This window comes from Quercus suber, unplaced genomic scaffold, assembly GCF_002906115.3.
Source record: "Quercus suber isolate HL8 unplaced genomic scaffold, Cork oak 2.0 scaffold_224, whole genome shotgun sequence".
NCBI lineage: Eukaryota > Viridiplantae > Streptophyta > Magnoliopsida > Fagales > Fagaceae > Quercus > Quercus suber.
In genome coordinates, this window is record NW_027069682.1 from 231,962 (window position 1) to 249,612 (window position 17,651).

Here is a 17,651-nt window from a genome sequence, read left to right on the forward strand (position 1 = left end):
GATAAACTTGGTAGCTATTAATAGTATTTCATTTATTGTCTAAATATAAAATTTATTCATTATTGTAGTTAATAATGTAATTATGATAGTTATTAATAGTATTTTATTTTAGTTGTGGAAATATTTTAATGGAGAGTTTAATTATGGAATAAAATTTAAACACAATTAAAATTTTTATATAGAAAAATAAGATGTAAAACAAAATTTGTGCGGCAAAATATTATGAGGAAAAGAATTCGGAATGAATGGGTTCACTTTGACCATTACGTGTAGGTAACCTGTTCTTTGTGTATTTATTTCTATTGCATTCTATCTCATCATATAAATCAAATGTCCCTGGTTTTCTATATATTACTAGTCAGTAGTTCGTGTACTGCATAGGTTAACAAATATGATTTTTTTTTTTTGGGTCTAAATATGAAATTTATTCGGAATGAATGGGTTCACTTTGACCATTACGTGTAGGTAACCTGTTCTTTGTGTATTTATTTCTATTGCATTCTATCTCATCATATAAATCAAATGTCCCTGGTTTTCTATATATTACTAGTCAGTAGTTCGTGTACTGCATAGGTTAACAAATATGATTTTTTTTTTTTGGGTCTAAATATGAAATTTGATCATTATTGTAATTATTAATAGGTATTTATTAGTCCAAATATGAAATTTGATAATAATGATAACTATTAATAGGTATTTATTAGAATTTTTTTTGTATATTAATTTTTTTTTTTTTTAGAATACTAAGTATTTTAACACACAAACAAGGGGGGAGGGGAGAAGGTTTTAAAGAAATTAACAGTGGTATATATCCAAAAGGACATTTAAATTATCTATTCTACTATTTAAATAAAACATCACCTAACATCCTCAAAAAAAAATAAAACATCACCTAACAATATTCTAATGGAGGGCCTAAATATATAATAGAATTTAAAAGCAATTAAAAAATATATATTTGCATAATAACATCTAAAATCACAAGACCTCAAAACTTACACGTCAAAATATTATGAGGTTAATCAAAGGCCATGCGATTTTGGTTTTATATATATTACTATTCAGCAACTCGTACAATGTACATGAAAGTTTAATATAATATGGTTTTTTTTCCTTTTTTATTTTTTGTCTAAATATAAAAATTAAAAATTTTGGTAGTTATTAAGAGTCATTTATTATGATTATTTTTATATATGAAACTATAAAATTATAGTTTTTTTTTTTAATAAGAAACCATATTTATAGTTTTAAAAATTTATTTTCTTATAATTGCATTGTGTTTCAATATGATACTATATATAAATTTACATATAGAATATAATTAAAACTCAATTAAAATATATTAGATTTTCAATTAATACGCGCATTAGTCATACCGCTATATATAGGTATTGCTTGCTTTTGAAGCTCAGACAGAGATCAAGAGCTCAAGAGGGAGAAAACAAAAAGTTCAAAACCATAACGCGAGAAGTTTTGTGTGTCTCCCTCGTTTGCTTTACAACGACGACGATACAAAACTTTGTTTGTTTTGAATGGGACAGGAACCGACGTAGCAGGAACCATTTGCCTCACGTACCAATGGTTTCGCTTTCTCTTTTCTCCGATTTCGTGTAAGCTTTACGTACTCTACTCACAACGTACATATATATATATTTCATATTTATTTATGATACATATTAAAAATTTACAGTATATAGTCCAAACTGTTTTTAAGTCAATTAGAACTATTTCAAACTAAGATAGGGTATGGATTTATTTTATTTTTTTATTGATAATGAAAAGATATGGAATTTAATCTAATGTTTTTGTCACCAAATATTCTTCAGCAATCTCAAGGTTAAACAGAGTTTGCTTACTGAGTATCGGACTGTCAAACCAAAAGGCATCTGAATCTGAAAGATGACTTCGTGAGTTTTATTACTGATAAAGGAACATCACATAAAAACAGATGCAGAGAAAGAGAGTTACTCAACAAGATTCATATAAGTCTGAAAAAGCCCATAACATAAATCAGCGAGCCCAACATTCTTCCATTACCTTATGATTAGGGCTACAATACTGCCGTGAGGATCAAGGGAAGAATTACCCTGGCCAGGTCAGTGCCGGGGGATAAGTAGCTCCATCAGAGTTAGTGGTTGAAGATGAAGCAGAAGTTTGGGCCAACCTCTCCTTTATTTTCTTGGTTAGCTTCCCCTTAAGATCCTCCATTGCTGCCGGCTGAATCAGCAGCTCATTATAGCTGAGTTCATTAGAAGGGGTACTGAACCAGTTGCAGCGCCTGGGGTTTCTTTCACAATCTGCTGGAGTTTCTCCCCTCGCTTCTTTTCAGCGTCCAGTTGAGAAACCAGATCAGAATACTTCTTGTGCAGCTCACAAAGAACTCTCTCATGGTGTGCCTCCACTTTCCAAATTGTAGAAGCAGCAGCAGGGTGGCCTAGCGTGTTCATTACTACATCAGCAGAGGGGTTACTGAAACCATGGGAGAGAGGATAACAAGGGCTGTCTCAACAACACACATGGAACAAAGTTCGCTGGCCTTCTTGAAGAGACCAGATTGTCGTTTTTAGAATGATACTTGCCGAGCATCTTTTCCTTGAATTATCTTTGCTGGAGTCTTTTTGCGCCGCATGCTATCTTCTTGTAGTTTGCATAACTATTTGAAGAGTAGTGAGAAGTTCGAGAAATCTTAGAAGACACACCGGGTTTTATAGGGTATGATGCCTTAACCAACTTTCAAATCTATTCAATTTTTGTATTTCTTTCTATATACTATCTCTGTGATAAGAAAATTATGAAATAATCTTCTCTTTCTTGTGGAAAAATAATGAAAATTTCAAATCTCATAAGTTCTTAATTGGGATACTATAACTACATTTGACTATTAGTAATTGGGACAGAAAAGGGAGTTAATTCCAAAATAAGACTACCAAAGATATCTAAAGAGTTGAAAAGGGAGTTAATTCCAGAATTTAAAATAGTTATTACTATAGGGATGTTCTACCAATGTGTCCCAATTCACAATAGGACCCAAAACCATGACATCAGTTCCCCCTCCTTTGGGTCCAAAACTCATTGAAAATAAGTACTAAAGGAGGCTGCAATTTGGGTAAAACTTAAATTGGAAGCCAAATATGTACATCTTAATCTATTTGTGATCAAGAGTGTCATGTTATATATATATAACATAGATTTTAATTTTTCTTCTCATTTTTAAATTGCATTTAGTTAAAAACTAAGTATATAAATATAATCACGAAACTTTGTGGAATGATATGGTATTGTTTGATTAGTCTCACAATATTGAAACAATTCACTTCATGTTTCTACTTTATCAATAAAACCCACAAGGTACTCCAACTCATAGTATGGGGCATTGGTTTTAGTTAGAGAGGTGTCCTCAACGCAGAAATTAGGAATTCATTTCGATGTTGCATATATGATTGAAATGATGACAAAAGGTTTGCCTTGGAATTGCTAATTTCATGCATAACCCTCTTGTTAATATTTCTGTTGGCTTTTAACATTTCTGAAGCAATAATGTGAATAAACTATTAAGAAAGGCTGTTATATGAGTAACATTTTAATTTTATTTCTCTTTGTTTTCTGTGGTGCTATCAGATTGATAGGGGGATACTTGTAATCTTTGAGTGCAAGATTCTCCATTAAACTTGAAACTCTTGGTATTGTCTTAAATAGGCGAGTTCTTCTGTCCCCCAGCAAATGTTTCCAAATCCATCATGATGATGTTTGTAAGGGTACAAGTATAACATGATAAAAAAAAAACATTTTTTGTCCTCTCGCTGCTCTTCAAATAGTTTTGTCGAGTGCAAGAAGAGAGCAATGGGCGCAAAAAGCCTCTAGAAAAGATGATTCAAGGAGATGATGCTCGGCCATTTTTGTTCTCAAAATGACAATCTGGCCTCTTTAAGAGGGCCAACTAATTTTGTACCTTGTGTGCTGTTGAGACTGCCCTTGTTATCTTCTTCCCTGATGGCAAGGCCTTCTTCTTTGATCACCCCTCTGTTGATTTAGTAATGAAAAGGCTTGGCCACTTAGATGCTTCTACAATTCAGGAAACTAAGGCTCACCAGAGTCTTGACACAGACCGCATAACCTTTGATCACCTCTCTCTCTCTCTCTCTCTCTTTTTAATAGATACAATAGTATTTCAATTTATGGTGTTTATTTTATGATAATTTCTCTTTATTATCATGTCAAGACACTAATTGATTGTCGATGTAGGCAAGGTTCGAACATCAAATATCTTATTAAAAAAACAGTACTTTTATTGGTTGATTACTATAACTAAGGTTCCTACATATAAATTCCTTTTATATATAAAAAAAACAATCATTGAAATTTTTGTTATATAAATAATTAGTGCACCATCTATAGATAATTAATACTACATGAAAATAAATGCATTTACCCCATTAACACATGACAATTAATTACTGCAATAAATGCAAAGTTTTGATGAGGTGGAAGGCTAAATGAAGAGAATTTTATTTTTTTTCTCCAAGGAATACACCTCTTGGCACCACCTTAGACGACTATGACTAATTTTATAAAAACAACCATATGAATTCCTATTATATATTAAAAATAAGAAAGCTTTAGACATAATAAAAATTCACAATATTCCCAAATTAGCCTATCACATCATACATGCACCCACTTAATCTTCCATTTAATGCATTTCAATAGTCAGGAATAAATGTAATTTTCTTTTTGAGAATATTTAAACCTATGGGATCCGTTCCTGAAAATAGTCATTTTTATCAACAAGCAAAGACATAAATTAATTTTTGGTGAAGGCAGGAATTGAATCCCAGTTTTTGGCTTAAAAATAAATTGGAAAGAAAAGTATACTCCAAAGGAAAAAAGATAAAGAGAGAAAAGAAAAAAATTGGAAGCTTAAAGCGATTATAACTCTTGGCATGTGCGACATCCCATGCTTCCTAGAAATGAAGGAAACATAGACCTAGATTTACTGTGACATATGTTGTGGACTCCTCTTCACCGTGCTCTCTAAATCTATGTGATCTTGTTTTACCCTCTTTTTTATTTTTTTTAATATTCTCTTCGCTTGACCCTCAAAAAAAAAATATTCTCTTCGCTCCATCGTTATTAGTTTAGTTCTCCTTAGAAACATGAAACCGAAATGAATAAAATGATTCGAGTGTGTGATTGGGTGGGGTAATTAAGTAGAGTTTGATGGGTGGTGAGTTTTACTCAACGGATGCAAAAGTCATGTATTGTTTATGTGCAAGCGTTTTCAATCAAATTTAACACTAACATAAGGCATGTATAAAATTAAAATGCTGCAACTTTGAGAGGTCAACAGTGCATTTTGATAGTTCAGAAACAAGTGAAATCAAAGTGAAAAATTATGGTAAAAAATATATAAATATATATATATATATAATTTGCCCCCATAAAATAATTTGGGAGGGAAATTATAAATTATAATCCCAAAGGATAAAAAAAAAAAAAAAAAAAAAAAAAAAAAAAAAAAAAAAAAAAAATTATAAATTATAATCCCAAAGGATAAAAAAAAAAAAAAAAAAAAAAAGCCGCGTTTATACGGTTGGCACGTGCGACACCCTCTGCTGACTGCTCCCTAGAAGCGAAGAAAAGAGTATAAAAAAAAGGGTTTCGTACTTGCATTTCCTAAAAATTACACCAAACAAGTCGATAGTCCAACAATACTACTAGAGAAAGAGAGTAGCTAGCTCCGAAATGGCTATGGCGATGGTCCGATCTGGTCTTCTCCGAACCGCTCTGCGTGGTGGCTCTCGACCCTCTGTTCCTCCCAAGCGCAACTTCGCCTCCTCTGCTCACCACGACGATGCCTGTAAATATGATTTGTCATCTTTGACTTGTTTCAGTTTTTATTTATTTATTCAATATTAGGGTTTTGACTCGCTAAACTATCATCTCGATTTAAGTAATCGTATTTCGTGGTTTTTAGGGTTTGGTTTTTCTTGTCTGATTTGTTCGGAAAATGATCTGTTTAATTGCTTAGGAAATGAACGAGAAGGAAATGAATTGAGATTTTGGGGGAAAATTTTTTATAGTTTAATGCCTTTGCTTGGTTAATATCTTCGTATTCGAAATCTCGATATCAATTCAAAATATTTGGGGGCTTTTAATTAGGGACAGTGTGTAGGATGTTAAGGTTTAGTTTTGCCTATATTGTTTGCTATTTTATTGGATTTGTATATGTGCTTTCTTTGATTGTTGATTAGATGTGTAACTGTAAATGTATAAATATTCATTTCTATTTCTTGTTATTATGCAATTGATATTACATTATTTTTATTTATATATTTATAGATGAGACGGCAAAATGGGAAAAGATAACATTTGCAGGCATTGCTACCTGCACCATTTTAGCAATTTATAACCTATCAAGGGGCCATCCCCACTTTGACGATCCTCCTGTAAGCTTTCTGTTTTAGCCATCTGATTTTTTTTTTTTTTAACTTTACACTTGGCGTGAGGAATTTTTACGTCTATGACAACCGGGGTTAGCTGTAACATTGAGCTTCTTCTAGTTACTATCTTCAATGCTTTTTATTGCGTGTGTATTACAATTTCAATTTATCATTTTCTGTTTCATGTGATGGTATCTTGTTTCTTATTGTTGTGTTTATCTATGCAGCCATACCCGTATTTACACATTCGCAACAAGGAGTTTCCATGGGGTATGTTTTGTAACATTGATAAAATCTCTCTATTATTTTCCCTAGCAAACAAAAGTAAAGAAAGAGTCCATTATTTTATACCAATTGTTAATTTTGATTGGACTTAATTAATTTTTGCCTCTGGTTGATGTCATTTTTTATTGGAACTATAGTTAGTAAAATACGCATTTTATACATATATTACACATATGCATGTATTGTGTGTGTGTGTGTGTATGTTTTTTGGTGGTAAACTTTCATTTAATAAAACAAAAACCTCCATGGGGTATGTTTCATTGTTTTGCCTGAAAACACAATATATATATATATATATAAAATATGTACACTAATCATAATAAATTTTTAGTAAGTTGATTTTATTATAATATCTTATAAAATCCCATTAAGATAACATAAGTATACCATTAAATTGGAATACAATAACAGAAGTAACTTAACATAAATAACTGTTCTTTAGTCCTGAGCATGTCATCAATTGATTCTTGTTCCCCTGTAGTGCACTGCTTTTTTACATGAGGAGCAATTCTATCTCTTCTTTTCTTTCTTTTTTAATTAAAGATTTTATTACCTTTAAAAATAAGTATTTAGGGTGTAGAGCAAGCCGTCTCAAGTAGATTAGGAGCTCTAGCTCAACTGTCACCTCCTCCCCTTATATGCTAAGTGGAGAGTGAGGTCATGGGTTTTGGACCCTTTTGATGCGTCTAACTTACCAGTAAAAACAACATGAAAAGCTTCATGGTGATCTAAACGGAAATCAAAGTTATCATCTGTAGTGCCTTCTGATTGATGCAGTGCAAGTTGATTGTGATATTTGGGACTAGGAGCATCCATGTTATTTTTTTTCTTTGCAACTGAAACACAAATGAGGAGGAACCAAAGAGTTGCAAGCCCTATATGCAATAAGCAACTAGCGTCATGCATAAATTCCAAATATAGCTTGTTTTCATGAATAGTTTCACCTTAACGGGATTGCCTAGGAAAATTTTCTAAAGAAACTTAGGAATAAGGTTAGGGCTTTATCCTGGAAAGCTTCTGTTGGGTTTGAGTGTAATAGGGTTAAACATATTGCTCATACCATAAACCATTAATCAGTTTGTTTGCTTGTTCTCATGGCGTGGTAATATCTCCATTTGTTGTTTGACAGCTATAAATTATGATATTGTGGTCTAGTTACTCATCGGTTTCTTTGAATTTTTTCTGATTTCAATCCTCTAAGCAACCTTGTATGTTGTTGCATTTGATTTACTTTTATTAGATCTGTCAGCTGCCTCCATTTGGTTGACTTTAGGGCTTTGCTATTTTGAGATTCATTGTGTAAGTACTTGTTTGGTTGTGTTTCTAATGTGAGGTGTTGAAGTAGCATGGGTTACAACTGTTGCAACATTGTTTGTTGAAACCATTTCATAACTTATGCAAATAGTCTTCCACAAGTTTTCTTTCTTGGAGTAAAATAAGGGGATGAGGTGGGTTAAGCTGAGTAAATGAAGCATGACTATTGATTTATTTTTTCCTTCTTATTAATCTTGTAAACATATTCTTTTGATTATACTTTTAGATATCTTTGTATTTTATTGTTTGTCACATGTCAAAAAAATTATTTTTGATGTCTCTCTTTTGGGATCCAGGTCCTAATGGGCTTTTTGAGGTGAAGCACGAGCACCACTAAGGCATTGAGTCCATAGCTACCAAGTGTTGCACATTCTTTCCATACTATCAGATTCTATCGTACTACCTTTGGATGTTGATGATCAGACTTTCTTTTTGCATTATGGATTCTGGACTAATACTTGCAAGTGGCAAGTTGTTTAGTACTTCTTGTTTTGTGTTTTCTTTTTCCCATACTTTCAGGTAAATAAAATTGATGATAGTCTGGATGATTCACTTTCCAGCTGATTGATTTTAATGATTGCAATTATTATCATTTAGTGTGGAATTTGAGTGAATTGACAAGAGGTTTTGGTATTAATAGCAGTAAAGGCATTTGATAGTTGGCAGAAGCAGGCAGAAACAAGCCAGCCAAGGAGTGACACCCGAGAAAGCTTGGGTTCACACCAGCAGCATGGTGCTAACATACACTGAGAGGAAAACAAAGGAGAAAAACCCCTCTTGCTGGTCTCCAAAACTTATGATAGAATTAGTTGGAGTTTTCTTCATGCTGTCCTTGTTAAAATGGGTTTTAGTGAAATTAGATGGGATTACTAATGGAATGTGTTATGATTGTTTCTTTTGAACCTTACTCAAGGGTGGCCTTGCGAAGGCATTTTCTCTTCAAAGAGGACTGAGGCAGGGGATCCCCCATTTCCTTACCCTAGCATATTTATTATAAGCGAGGGAGAAGGTCTTTGTGAATGAATCAAAATTGCTCCTAATGCACTCCTATAAACTCCTTATTATTTGCTGATGACTCTTTGTTCCTCTTCAAACTTGAAGGGCGATATCCTGAGTTTGGATGGGATAAAAAAAACAGTCTTGCTTGGCTTTGTAGGATATATGGGCAAGTTGTTAATTTTTGTAAACCTAATGTATTTTTTAGCTCCAATATGCATGATGACGAGCAAAGGAATCTGGCTTCAATTTTATGGGTTAATCTAGCTTCCTGTCCATGGAATATGTCTAGGAATGAAACTAGATTTGTGATTTGTCCATGAAGGAAACAGTCTTTCCAATTCATTCTGGATAGAATCTCTAACAAGCATCAAGGGTGGAAAAGCAAATTTCTAACACAAGTTGATAGGTTAACCCTTATTAAACCTTTGCTTTAAGAACAAGCACTACCTATATTCCTTCTTGTGTTAAAATATCTTAAGATCATCTGTAAGAAGACGAATTTTATTAACTGTAGCTTTTGGTGGGGTGATCAACTAGATAGTAGGAAAAAAGAAAAAATCCATTTACTTAGCTTGAACACTCTTAGACTTTGCTTGTGGCAAGGAGGATTAGGTTTAAGGAAAGTCTCCATATTGAATCAAGCCATGTAAGCCAAAAAAATACTGTAGAATCTTGAATTCTTCTCATCTATCAGCCCCTAAAGTGTGTAAAGAAAAATATATTTTCCTAATATAGATTGTAAGGACTAGATTTGAGTTTCTAGCCCAAAAAGTGGATGGATTTAGGCCTAAAAAGCCCAAAACAATGAATTTGTAGAGAGTGAGTTGAAAAACTGGGCTTTAGTTAGTCAGATAACAAATAAAATAGGTCTTGATGATAAAAGATTGAAGCTAGACAAGTTTAAAATGAATAAAAACTTCATCAGCAGAGTCCAAGAAGGCTCATTCTTATATATTATTTTAAGATTTGATTACAAGTTTGGTTCTTACTTTGCTACAGTGTTTCTCTTTTGATTTCTCGATCCCCCTCCCTCTAGGAGTCTCTTACATTATATATCTCCCTTTTAATAATCTTGACCCTTCATTTGTTAATCATCGAAGCCACTACTTGCGTGTTTATCCCATTGGACACCCTTTCTAGCTCTTTGTGAGTTGGGATTGCCAATGCAGCATTGTTCAGACGTCTTCTCCATATAACTGCGGCCAGAAAGTTAGCTGCAGAACATTCAATGTGATGACAGTAGCTTTTCCTTAGATATTTCTGAGCTTTTATCTCTTTTGTGCGTTCACAATACACGTCCCTATCAATAGAACATCCTGGAAAGTCACCTTGAATGATGGGACATATATTTGATCTGTGTTTTGCTCATCCAAGGAGATAACCTTCCTCGAGCTACCTTTCCCAGTCTCTCCATTTGCATCTTACTCATGGGATTCTGAACTTGACATTTTCACTACTGTTTATCGGTCATCGGACCAGTCAACGTCCTCAGACAAGGCCTAAGGTCTAATATACAATTTTGGGCCCTTGTCCCTACATAGATTTACTTGGTTGTAAAGCTCAACATGATTATTCGATTTGGAAATCCATTTTTTTTGCAGGAAAATTATTTGTTTAAATGTCAAATGGAGGGTTGGAAATTTGGAACAAAAGATACTTTGAATCATTATGTCTAGTACCTGTGAGGGGTCGTTGAAGAGATAATCAAGCCTAAGACTGAAGATTGAGCTATTCAAGCATCTTGGTTGACCTAGCCGTTGACTTGCAAATCTTTTCTTCCAATTGGTTTGTCCATTGCAATCGCCCTTACAACTAGTGTCTGCTTGCTCCCTTCACAATGTTCACATCAACATTTATCGTGCCTCACAACAAACTATCACTGAGCAATCACATCAACATATATAGTGTCTTACAACAAACCATCACTGAGCAATCACATCAACATTTATCGTGTCTCATAACAAACCATCACTGAGCAATCTTCTATTCACTTGCATACTAGGAATTGCTATCTTGACACACTGTTACTTGGTCATTTTTCACTTCACCTATTTGTTAACTTACCCATAAGAGCCTCCTTCGCCCACCCTTGGGTTGGTTGGGGCCAAACTGAAGTTTCTCTTTCTTACCAAGGTGTCGGTTAGGTTGCAAGGATTCAATACTGTTTGGTCCTCATTGAAGTCCTTGTTAAGTTTTCTTCTCTTGTTTGAAATTTCTCCCACCTGTTCTTTAAAAGTAGATTGCTCACATCCACTTATCCAACAAGAGGAAAGGGTGGCTAATCTTTTAAATAGACTCTGGATGTTGAAACCAAGGCTTGGTAAGACAATTCTATGAGCAAGACAAAGCAGAGGAAATTATTACCTTGCCCATCCCAAAGTCTAATATTCCTGATAAGCTTGTTTGGTCTGTGGCATGAAATGGTCTCTACCAAGTACCAAGTCAATCTGGGTTATTGGCTATTGAGAAACAATGATCTTGAAGTCTCACAGGAAGCAAACCCTATAATGGTGGTGGTTCATGACCAAAATAAGACGTGGTTTAACTTTTGGAGACTTTCTTTGTTAAGCTAGTAGTTTTCATTTGGACAGCGCGTCAGAAATGCCTAGCCTGTTCAAATGGAATTTGATCAAGAGAAGCATTGAAGTGGATCCAAGTTGTCCATTTGGTCAAAAGACCAGTTGAATCTCTTTAATCTTTTACTAATTTTAGGTATGATGCCAATCAAATTTCCAATAGACGTTTACTGGCTAACGAGCCGGAAAAGACAGGGATTACCTGGACCATAATGGCAGTTACATTGTGATCTATTTGGTTCAACAAGAGCAAAACAATTTTTTAGGGTACTCCAAGTAACAGCAACAACCTATGATGTGTTAATGCTGAAGAGAAAAAGCAGTTCTAGAGAGAAATTTAGGGAATTTTATTATAAACTGTGATTAAATTCAAGCTATTTATACAATGTGAATAGACTAACGAACTCTAACAAACTTAGCGCCAATTACTCTGATCTAACAAACTTTCTAAGGCACCAATAGATTAATAACACGTGGCCTTCCACTGTATCTAATCTTGTCACTAACTAATTACATTAAGCTACACAGTTTTGGGTTTCAGTTCCTGACTACATGTCGTTTTGGTCTGAGTTGATTTCACAACTGCATTTGCTTGAGATGAATCTGTATGATCTGTGTTAGATATCTTTGCAAATGCATGCTGAAGCAATGTGATAGTAGGAGGAGCAAAATTTAACACAACTGAGACGCTTGAAATCATACTAGATTGGGAAGCTCATTTGATTATAAAGGTGTTTTTGGCCACAGATAAGGGGGGGTAGGATTGCATTTGTGGCAAAAGTGATCCAAGGCAATACACTTTTTGTAGGCTGACTCACAGTTAGTACAAACATCAAGAGCAAGAAAGTAGTGAGCCTTATCGCACTCTTGATTTAAAAAATAATAATAAATAAAATAAAATAAAAAGAGAGAGAGAGAGAGAGAGAGAGAAGAATATAAAGCTTTATGCAGTGAGAGAGGCCATTATGAAAGCAAGACAACTAGGCATGAAGCAGATAGTGGAATGGTAGGAAATAAGGATTTGGAAGAATTGTGCATGAAGGAAAATCAAGTGGCTTGTCAATTGGAGGCTCTGAAACAAGAAATCAAGAATTCATTTAAAAAAGACATACAGGCTTGTATTTTTACAGTTCATAATAGAAGTTTAACTGAGGCCAAACAACTAGCAACTAGCTGCTTTAGCTTTGAATGTGTACATGAATGCTTTCTGGACCTTTATTAAGCAGTAGATGCTTTCTTTTTCCTATTGATTTATGAAAAGAGATAAGAGTTCAGGATTCTTATTCAGGAGAAATGACAATTAAATTTTATTTTTCAAAACAAAAATGACGTGGAAAAGGAAGAAAACGAAATGGGGGAGAATTTTTAAGGTGCCTCTATTAGCTAGGCTTAATGTTTAGGATTGCCAACATCCACAAAGTATATGAATTTATTCTCTAAAGACTAAAGAGAACTGATATAGAGAATTTATTCTCGGACTCTTTAGGCTCAGGTACTGTCTTGGACCTTGGAAGAGCGAAAAGTTGAAAATCTACCTATAAAAAAAGAGAAATGTTAATGAATGCCTTAAAGACATTTGTTAGTAAAAATCATTTTAGGAATGTTTTAATGGGAAAAGAAAAGAAAAACTATTAATGTTTTGACAGCTTTTTCTATATCTCATGAAAGTGATGTCAAAACTTTGCTAAAATTGTTTGCTAATAATTGTCCTAAAAGCATCCGTTGACATGAACCTAAGAGAAAAACTATGCAAAAACTTAATTTATTTGATGCAAATAGTGCTTTGCTATGTTAATGACCTTTTGGTTAATTAGTACTTTCTGGTGATTACAGGTCCAAGTTTGAATCCCCCTACTCCACTTAAGATGTATATTAATAATAATAATAATAATAAAAGTTCTTTGCTCTTAATAACATGACATTCTAGCAGAGGTAAGATTCTGGTAGGCTATAATATTTGAAGCCGCTCCATAGTCAATTTTCAGGTTCATGACAGTGAGTGGAAAAAGGAAAGTAATTTCCCCACCAACAAACAGAAAACTAAATAAAGAATGAAAAACAGATCCCAGTCAAAATTTGTATTGCGTGCTCTATCCAGTACCTGGTCATCCTAAATCTAACTCATAATCAAAAAAGTTCGCATGTCATGTTCAGTCTAAGATGGGGGTTAGGTGGGACTTTTCAAAGTCAATTTTAGGTTTGGAGGGGTTGTCAGTGTTCATTGCTTGTGCCAATTGCACTACACTGCATGCTTAATTGGTCTTTGCATGTTGCAACTGACTTCCACCTACACTACACCATTACCAACCTTTGCTGTAAGGAAAATTAGCTCGTGTATCAAAGTTGTGCTTTCAACAAGAAATTATATCTGTCTAATTTTTCTCATGTACCATGCAACATTCATAGAATCAATTTGCACTAAATAAAATGGTAACAATAATGGGCACTAAATTCATCCTACAAAACACACTGAAATATATGCAATTGAATATCAAACAAATTATACATATTGCCATTGGGAACCTAAATTCTTCTCTTGTGAACTTGTCCCACAAAACTTAGATAGTATTTCTTAGACATTGAGCACAACAAGCAAAGAACGGTACCCGCTTGAGGACCTCAGGTGGAAAGAAGAAAACAAAAACTGACATAAACGAACGCGTAAAGATTGCTACAGCCAATTCCAAGAAAAATGTCACTCTGCAGCTGTCTCACTGTTGTGATTCCCTTCAGTTCTGGTCTCTGGCAAAGTTTCCAAATCCGTACGAGCATCTTTCTCTTCTTGAAGGATAGAAGAATCAACTTGATCATTCTGGCTACCATTGCTGTCACTATTTGTGTTTGATGATGCCTCTCTCTCTTCCTGGGAATCAACTGATTCTTTTTGGCTTGCACCTTCACTGTCATTTTTGTTGCTTTGAACATTCTCATTTTCATTCTTTCGTGCATCAGCATTGGTATCTGTATTTGAGGATGAGTCTTTCTCTTGAGGAATTGAAGAATCAGAAGAATTATCTGGTTCTTTTTGGCCATTTGTGTTGCTTTGATCAGTATAGTGATTCTCTTGTTGGAATGAAGAATCTGAAGAATCAACTTGTTCCTTGTGACCATTGTCCACATTGTCATTTGTGCTTGATGACAAAACAACATTTTGTGTCCCCTCTAGTCCAGAATCACTGTTGGGCTTTACAGTCTGAATGATATCATTGTTTCCATGCATGACAGTATGTTCAGATTTGTTTTCTGTCTCAACAGATACATTGGACCCATTGGTCTGTGTATCTAGCACAGCAGAATCAGCATTAGTAGAAGTATCTCTGGATTCTCCATTACCTGCATCACCATTCTCCATTGTTGTAGAAGGTGTTCCACTTGAATCTTTTTGCTTGCTATTGGCTGCTGAGCCCGATTCAGAATTATCAGTTTGTTGTAGTACAACATTTTGCAGGGTAGAGTCATCTCCAATAGGGACTGTATTATTTGAACTAGCATTGGAACCATTCTCTAACTCTGGCTGATTACTCTTGTTACCACCATCTTCACTGCTAGTTGCATTTGTTAAGTAATTCTTCTCAAAATTTTCAGTTTCTCTCACATTCTTGTCTGACTCATTGTGATTGAGATCAACTACTTCACTGCTATTTGTTTTATTCTCCAGCTCAAAATCTTTCTTTTCTCTGTTTTCGACTTGTTCTGCATCCTTTGAATTTTCCCAACTGCTTTGCTCATTGGTTATATTTTGATTTTCGTGTACAACAGCACTAGAAGCATCATCCCCCTTGTACTGTTCTTCTCTTGCCTCATTCTGCCTATCACTTCCATCTTGAACCTGACCTTCAGATGAACCCAGCTCCTCTATCTTACCTTCTTTCTCTGTACTACCAGGCTCATTCCTCTCTTCCCTCTCCTCTTTATTATTTCCCCCTTGACTCTCCTCCACACTTCCATTATCCTCAGTTATTTTTTCTTTGTTATCTTCATTCTCCTTATCTTCATTTTGCTTATCTTTGCTCTCTGCACTTTCCTTCTCACTGCTTTCTTCACTATCCTTCTTTTCACTTTCCTTTTCTCTAATTTCTTCATCTCCCTTGTCTCTGCGCTCTTCAAACTCCTTGTTTTCACTTTCCTTCTCTTTGCTCTCTTCAAATTCCATTTTTTCTTGTTTCTTCTTATAGATCTCCTCGTTCTCCTTCTCTTCATTCAGCTCTTTGCGCTCTTCAAACTCCTTATCTTCTCTTTCCTTCTCATCGCTCTCTTCAGTCTCCTTATCTCGGCTCTCTTCCTTCTCTTTCACTCCATCTTCCGAATCCATTTTATGCTCTGCTTCCTCTTCAACTTTGTCCTTGTCACGTACATCTGTCTCATCATTTGCATCAACTTTTCCTACGTTATCAATTTCTTCAGGCCTGTTTTGTTCTTCATTCTTGGTTTCTTCCACATCTTCGTCTTCCTTGTGCCTTGCATCTCTAATGGCAGTGTCTTCCACTTGAGGATGAAGATCTTTCCTCCCCAACTTCAAGATTTCATTCCCAGTTTTTGCACTCTCAACAAATGATGCTGCTTTCTTATCACGAGAATGCCTGACTTGGTAAAGCAGCCAGATGCTAACTCCAAGCAAAAGGCATATCTGGAGAGCATGCTTCACCTTAAATCCTTTGGATCTCTGGTTCCTACGAGGCGATAACCTGGCCAACATGATGTATTTCTTTTGATCTCAACCTATACCTGCCCAAAAGTTCATCTTCCGTCAATACTAACATTTATTCAAAGACAGAAAACTCCATCAAACCAAGCGCAACTCAAATTCTTATTTTATATGACAAACGAATCGAAAACTTCATAATCTCATTGAAATCTTAATAATGAGAATGTGGAAAAATACTTGATGATCAAATATGATAAAGTATGCTTTCATAGAAGCCGATCTTTCACATGATCAACGGAAGGAAATTGAACATCTCCAATCATATTATGATCTCAATCAAACTCTATATATCAAACCATATGCCTATTTAAAAGACAAGTCAGAGAAAAAAAAAAAACATTTTCTTGAAACATTATATGAAAATCAAAAGTACCCCCAAAAATTAAAAAAAAAAAAAAAAAAAAAAAAAACAAAAGTACCCCCAAAAAAAAAAAAAAAAAAAAAAAAAAAAAAGTCTGTTCAAGCAACATTATCAAACTCCAACGAAAACCCACAATAAAAGAAACTATAGAAAAGCAAAAGTAGGAAAATGAAATGCAGAAGCTGAGAAAATACAATTACAGTGAAAAATCCATACAGATCTGGACATGGGGTCTTAAAAAGCAGAGCGCCAAAGATCCGATCCCACAGAATATCTCATACAAAATCCAAAAATTTTCACAAATGGCAAAAGAAAATGTAAAGGGCCTGGAATTGGAAAGGGACATACCAGAGAGGGAGAAGTAGAACTCCGCAGATTCTGTAACGATAAAAGACAGTTGGTCTCTTTGTAAAAGTTGAAGAAGAGGACTTTACCAAAAATAACTATATCTCAGAAATAGCTATAATTAGCAATTGTACAAGGATAAGAACTCCACCAAAGTCTGTTTTGTTACAGACATTAACATAAAAGAACAATGTTGATTCTTGGGTGTTTCTCTCTTTAATGCTTTTCACACACAGAATTTGGATCTGAAAACTTGGGAAGAAAAAATGTCAGCGACAATTTACTGAGAGACACGCTTAAACAGAAACTTTCGTGGCTTGGAGTGGAGGCTCTATCGAGCTATTTATCTAAGCAAGTCGTCAAAGAACAATTTAGTCCAAACGGGAATTTGAAAGCCGTTGTTTGCTTCTAAAGCGATTTTTTTATTTTTTTATTTATTTATTTATTAAAAATCTATAGAATTAAAGTGATAAAACAACGTCTTTAGGTTTAAAAGAAAAAAGAAGCATCTTTTTTCTATTAAAAAAAAAAGCATCTTTCAAAATTTTAAAAATAAATAAAAGGAAACAGTGAATCTGTAAACCTTTATTATTAATTTTTTATTTTTAGTCACTTAACTCGTTCAA

The 17,651-nt window shown here is 34.3% G+C and overlaps 3 protein-coding genes across 3 annotated transcripts; 1 reads left to right on the plus strand and 2 right to left on the minus strand.

Annotated features, from left to right (window-relative positions):
- Positions 1-2,082: 2,082 nt before the first annotated feature.
- Positions 2,083-2,447, minus strand: LOC112029808 (uncharacterized). Its single transcript, XM_024062489.1, has 2 exons — positions 2,262-2,447; positions 2,083-2,217 (listed from the first exon to the last, which is right to left on the minus strand). The coding sequence occupies exons 1-2, from the start codon at positions 2,445-2,447 to the stop codon at positions 2,083-2,085; spliced, it is 321 nt and encodes a 106-aa protein (XP_023918257.1).
- A 3,211-nt stretch (positions 2,448-5,658) lies between these two features.
- LOC112029834 (cytochrome c oxidase subunit 6a, mitochondrial) lies at positions 5,659-8,613 on the plus strand. Its single transcript, XM_024062513.2, has 4 exons — positions 5,659-5,857; positions 6,340-6,446; positions 6,668-6,710; positions 8,336-8,613. Exons 1-4 carry the CDS (start codon positions 5,743-5,745, stop codon positions 8,374-8,376), a joined length of 306 nt encoding a protein of 101 aa, XP_023918281.1. The 5' UTR covers positions 5,659-5,742; the 3' UTR covers positions 8,377-8,613.
- A 5,452-nt stretch (positions 8,614-14,065) lies between these two features.
- LOC112029833 (uncharacterized) lies at positions 14,066-17,406 on the minus strand. Its single transcript, XM_024062512.2, has 2 exons — positions 17,029-17,406; positions 14,066-16,339 (listed from the first exon to the last, which is right to left on the minus strand). Exon 2 carries the CDS (start codon positions 16,308-16,310, stop codon positions 14,310-14,312), a length of 2,001 nt encoding a protein of 666 aa, XP_023918280.1. The 5' UTR covers positions 16,311-16,339; positions 17,029-17,406; the 3' UTR covers positions 14,066-14,309.
- Positions 17,407-17,651: the final 245 nt, after the last annotated feature.